The sequence below is a fragment of the Saimiri boliviensis genome, chromosome 4 (genome assembly GCF_048565385.1).
Source record: "Saimiri boliviensis isolate mSaiBol1 chromosome 4, mSaiBol1.pri, whole genome shotgun sequence".
In the NCBI taxonomy this organism is placed as follows: Eukaryota; Metazoa; Chordata; class Mammalia; order Primates; family Cebidae; genus Saimiri; species Saimiri boliviensis.
Window position 1 is genome coordinate 166,536,409 of NC_133452.1, and position 6,000 is coordinate 166,542,408.

The following is a 6,000-nucleotide window of genomic DNA, read 5'->3' on the forward strand; positions in this document are numbered from 1 at the left end:
TGGATGTGGGTATCCGATTCTCCTAGCAGAAAGGTCATAAGAGTGAGAGTAGAGGCTGTGTCTACACTAGCAAGGAGAGAGAAACAATGAAAAATGTGAATTTGTTAAGGGGTAAGAGAAAAGGGGGTAAACTTCCTTCATTGAGATTTTTTCTTTAACCTTTTTGTTACTGACTATACTGTGTTGCTGCAGTCTTTATTGTTGCATGCTTTTGTCAAAAAGACTATGAATCCTTTGTCTTCTTTTACAATGGAATGAAAATTGGGAGTTGCTTCAGCGTCCTGGTGCTGCTGCGCTGCGGAGCCCGTGTGGTCCCTTAGCCAAGATGCGTGAGGAAACCCAGACCCAAGACCAACCGATGGAGGAGGAGGAGGTGGAGACGTTCGCCTTTCAGGCAGAAATTGCCCAGTTGATGTCACTGATCATCAATACTTTCTATTCGAACTAAGAGATCTTTCTGAGGGAGCTCATTTCAAATTCCTCAGATGCATTGGACAAAATCCGGTATGAGAGCTTGACAGATCCCAGCAAACTGGACTCTGGGAAAGAGCTGCATATTAACCTTATACCAAACAAACAAGACCGAACCCTCACTATTGTCGATACTGGAATAGGAATGACCAAGGCTGACTTGATCAATAACCTTGGTACTATCGCCAAGTCTGGGACCAAAGCGTTCATGGAAGCTTTGCAGGCTGGTGCAGATATCTCCATGATTGGCCAGTTCGGTGTTGGTTTTTATTCCGCGTATTTGGTTGCTGAGAAAGTAACAGTGATCACCAAACATAACGATGATGAGCAGTACGCCTGGGAGTCCTCAGCAGGGGGATCATTCACAGTGAGGACAGACACTGGTGAACCTATGGGTCGTGGAACAAAGGTTATCCTACACCTACAGGAAGACCAAACTGAGTACTTGGAGGAACGAAGAATAAAGGAGATAGTGAAGAAACATTCTCAGTTTATTGGCTATCCCATTACTCTTTTTGTGGAGAAGGAACGTGATAAAGAAGTCAGCGATGATGAGGCTGAAGAAAAGGAAGATAAAGAAGAAGAAAAAGAAAAAGAAGAGAAAGAGTCTGAAGACAAACCTGAAATTGAAGATGTTGGTTCTGATGAAGAAGAAGAAGAAAAGAAGGATGGTGACAAGAAGAAGAAGAAGAAGATTAAGGAAAAGTACATCGATCAAGAAGAACTCAATAAAACAAAGCCCATCTGGACCAGAAATCCCGACGATATTACTAATGAGGAGTATGGAGAATTCTACAAGAGCTTGACCAATGACTGGGAAGATCACTTGGCAGTGAAGCATTTTTCAGTTGAAGGACAGTTGGAATTCAGAGCCCTTCTATTTGTCCCACGGCGTGCTCCTTTTAACCTGTTTGAAAACAGAAAGAAAAAGAACAACATCAAGTTGTATGTACGCAGAGTTTTCATCATGGATAACTGTGAGGAGCTAATCCCTGAATATCTGAATTTCATTAGAGGGGTGGTAGACTCAGAGGATCTCCCTCTAAATATTTCCCGTGAGATGTTGCAACAAAGCAAAATTCTGAAAGTTATCAGGAAGAATTTGGTCAAAAAGTGCTTAGAACTCTTCACTGAACTGGCAGAAGATAAAGAGAACTACAAGAAGTTCTTTGAGCAGTTTTCTAGAAACATAAAGCTTGGAATACACGAAGACTCTCAAAATCGAAAGAAGCTTTCAGAGCTATTGAGATACTACACATCTGCCTCTGGTGATGAGATGGTTTCTCTCAAGGACTACTGCACTAGAATGAAGGAAAACCAGAAACATATCTATTATATCACAGGTGAGACCAAGGATCAAGTAGCTAACTCAGCCTTTATGGAACGTCTTCGAAAACATAGCTTAGAAGTGATCTATATGATTGAGCCCATTGATGAGTATTGTGTCCAACAGCTGAAGGAATTTGAGGGGAAGACTTTAGTGTCAGTCACCATAGAGGGCTTGGAACTTCCAGAGGACGAAGAAGAGAAAAAGAAACAGGAAGAGAAAAAAACAAAGTTTGAGAACCTCTGCAAAATCATGAAAGACATATTGGAGAAAAAAGTTGAAAAGGTGGCTGTGTCAAACCGATTGGTGACATCTCCATGCTGTATTGTCACAAGCACATATGGCTGGACAGCAAACATGGAGAGAATCATGAAAGCTCAAGCCCTAAGAGACAACTCAACAATGGGTTACATGGCAGCAAAGAAACACCTGGAGATAAACCCTGACCATTCCATTATCGAGACCTTAAGGCAAAAGGCAGAGGCTGATAAGAATGACAAGTCTGTGAAGGATCTGGTCATCTTGCTTTAAGAAACTGCGCTCCTGTCTTCCGGCTTCAGTCTGGAAGATCCCCAGACACATGCTAACAGGATCTACAGTATGATCAAACTTGGTCTAGGTATTGATGAAGATGATCCTACTGCTGATGATACCAGTGCAGCTGTAACTGAAGAAATGCCACCCCTCGAAGGAGATGATGACACATCACGCATGGAAGAAGTAGACTAAGCTCCAGCTGAGGGATGACTTACCTGTTCAATACTCTACAGTTCCTCTAATAATATATTTTCAAGGATGTTTTTCTTTATTTTTGTTAACATTAAAAAGTCTGTATGGCATGACAACAACTACTTTAAGGGGAAGATAGATTTCTGTCGACTTCTAAGCAATGCTGTGATACTTTCGGCAGTTAAAGCAGAGCTAGTAATGCTTTTTTAGTTTCGCATTGACTTACATTAACAGATGGAGGTAATGTGTGTTGTAAGATGTATGTAACATGTTAACTTTGTGGTCTAAAGTGTTTACCTATCAAGCCGGATTCCTTAGTAGACCAAATCTTGTTATCGAAGTGTTCCCCAGCTATACCTTGATGTTTAGAAGAAAAGTATTTTTTATATCTTGTAGGATCTACTTTCTGAACTTTTCATCCCCTGTAGTTGCCAATTCTGCATGTACTAGTCCTCTAGAAATAGGTTAAACTGAAGCAACTTGATGGAACTCTCCATAGGGATTGTTTTCCAAAGAGAAGTATTGTTTGGAGGAGCAGTTATTAGCCTACCTAAGTATATCATAAGCTGTTCAAAAATAACTCAGAGCCAGTCTTGTGGACGGAAATGTAGTGCTCAAGTCACATTCTGTTTAAAGTTGTAACAAATACAGAGTTTAAAAGTTGAAAAAAAAAAAAAAAGAAAAGAAAATTGGATCCTTCCTTTCTAGGCAGTCCAGTGAGATTGCTCCTTTATCTCTCCTGGGCTTTAAGTTTAACATCCGAATAATATATTATGTCTTCCCTTTTGATGATATTCCTACATCTAGGTTTTATCTAGAAAGGGCAGAGCTTGCCATATGAGACTTTGACAACATCCTTGGATTCACCAGTTATTCAACATGGCCCATAGTCATTCAGCCTTAAATGTGTTCCTCTTTTCTTGGGTCCTGCAAAGGAGAGGTAGCAGTTATCCTTCTGGTGATAGGGGAGAGTTTTGGCAGTGCAATAGAAAATGAGCTATGGTATGATGTCAAAGGATGGTACCAAGAACTTGTTTTTAGATGTTACATATCTGAGTACTTTTCAAATAGATCAAGTGAACAATGAGCTGTCTTCTAAGTGATTGTAAGTCACTCCTTACCTGTTCCTGAAGCAATCCCATCTGCTGTGGCTCTGGAGATTGGCCACCATATCTACTATGGCAAGGGTCAGCAAGCCACAACATGAAGACTAAATGGGACCCACTACTTGTTTTTGTATGGCCCTGAACTAAGAATGGCTTTTACATTATTATTACTAATTTTTTGAGTCTCGCTCTGTCACCCAGGCTGGAGTGCAGTGGTGAGATCTTAGCTCACTACAGCCTCCACCTCCCGAGTTCAAGCAATTTTCCTGCCTCTGCCTCACAAGTAGCTGGGACTACAGGTGCGTAAAAATATCACAATTTATCATTCTACGATAAATATATATTTGAGTTTTTTTCAGATTTGATTACTACAAACAATGCTGCTGTGAACATTTTTGTACATGTCTTTTGCTGCATGTATTTCTGTTGCATTTATAACTAAGAGTGGAATTGCTGGGTTATAGACTATGCCAAACAAAGTAGTTGTACAGATTTACTCCCAGCAGCAATATTGGAGAGTTCTAGCTGCTACACAGTTGCTAATGCGTGATACTGTCTTTTCACTTTAGCCATTATAGTGGGTGTGTAATGGTATCTCATATGATTTTAGTCTGCATTTCACCAATGACTAATAAAGTTGAATACTATTTTAAATGTTTACTGACTCTCTAGATATACTGTGTTGTTAAGTACTTGTTCTTTTGCTGTAAGTTTAATTGGTTGTCTGAGTTTTTCTTCTTGATTTGAAGGAATTACTTATGTTTTCATGCCCTGAGGACATTTTAAATCCATCTATTTCTTAGCCTGTTTATCCATCCCCTCTGATTTTTGTTGAGCTCTTACAGACTATACAAGTCTAGGACAAGGCTTTGAAGTAGCTACATTCTGTTCTCCAGGTAATTGTGTAGTTACCTTCCCTACAGGAGCATTCCAATTTCCCAAACCTCCTGTAATCTCCCAGCTGGAGCAAGGTCAGGTGTATTATCTTACCTCTCTGCTACAGTATAAACTCCATGTAGGCAGGGAACTTTATCTCTTGTTTACTAATTATTCTTATGCACCAGAATCCTGCCTGGCAGATGATGAGGGTCAGAGGAAGGGGAGGAAGCACAATAAATATTTTTTGAATGAAACAGATTCCTTAATTTCCATGATACTTTTTCTTGATTGTCTCCAGCGGTCCTTTCCTCTTGAATTTGCTTAATTCTTTTGGTGTCCTTATCCCTAAGTCATGGCTGTGCATCACGCACCATTCAGAAGTCCTCATTGCATGCATCTCCTAATTACCTATATCTTCTCCTGAACTTAACTCCTTTCTTATTTGGCTAAATAATGTTCTGCTGTCACTTCTATGTCAACAGGATATTTAATGTAAATAAAACACACACATGCTATTTCTGTATTCAGTTGGACATTTCAAAGTAAATCATGGGAGGGGAAAAATAAATATTTGTGTTTATACCATTTTCTTGCCTGAAAGTCCTGTTCCTTTTATCTCAGGAATGTTGCAAATAATATCAGTGCTATATTTGAAATATATCCTGAAGTTGGATGTGGTGGCATGTGCCTGTAGTCCTAGGTACTCAGGAGACTGAGGCAGGAGGACTGGTTGAGCCTAGGAGACTGAGACTACAGTGAGCTATGATTGTGCCACTGCACTCCAGCCTGGGTGACAGGGTGAGACCCTGTGTCAATCAATAAGAAAACAAACACAATCCTGAATCCACTTGTTACTATCTAGGTCAGGTCATTGGTTGTCCTGCTTATCCTACAGTGTAGACTTCAGACAGACTCCACAGAGTAGCCAACAGTATTATTTAGAAATGCAAGTCAGGTGATGTCATTTAAAATTCTTCAGTGGCTTTCCATAACTTTTCCCACCATTTTAAACAAAACTTTTGGTCATATTTGCTTTATCTCTTTCGAAATCATTTGAAAATAAGTTGAAGATATCATGATACTTATTCCTAAACACTTCAGTATGCCTCTTCTGAGAATAAGGGTATTATCCTTATTACCCCTTAATAAGGGTATTATCATTATCCTACCTAAGAAAGTGACTAATAATTCAATAAGTCTAGTATCCAGCCCATATTCAAATTTCCCCATTGTCCTTGAGAACCTTTTATAGTTGCTTTCGTCCCCTATCAGTCAGTTTCCAATTAAGGAACCTAAGTGAACAATGTAATCGTTACATCTATTTAGTCTATTTTTATCTAGAACTATACTGTCCAGTATGGTAGCCACTAGCCACATATGGCTACCAAGCACTAGAATGTGACTAGTCAGAATTGAAATGTGCTGTAAGTGTAAAATACACACCAGTTTTGATTTCTTATGGAAAAAAATGAAATATCTGAATTTTAA

General features: G+C 39.5%; 1 protein-coding gene across 1 annotated transcript; it reads left to right on the forward strand.

Annotated features, from left to right (window-relative positions):
• The first annotated feature begins 284 nt into the window (after positions 1 to 284).
• Positions 285 to 3,216, forward strand: LOC101028609 (heat shock protein HSP 90-alpha-like). Its single transcript, XM_010332932.3, is given in 1 exon segment — positions 285 to 3,216. A coding segment is annotated over 1 exon segment (2,202 nt). The 5' UTR covers positions 285 to 325; the 3' UTR covers positions 2,528 to 3,216.
• The last annotated feature ends 2,784 nt before the right edge of the window (positions 3,217 to 6,000 follow it).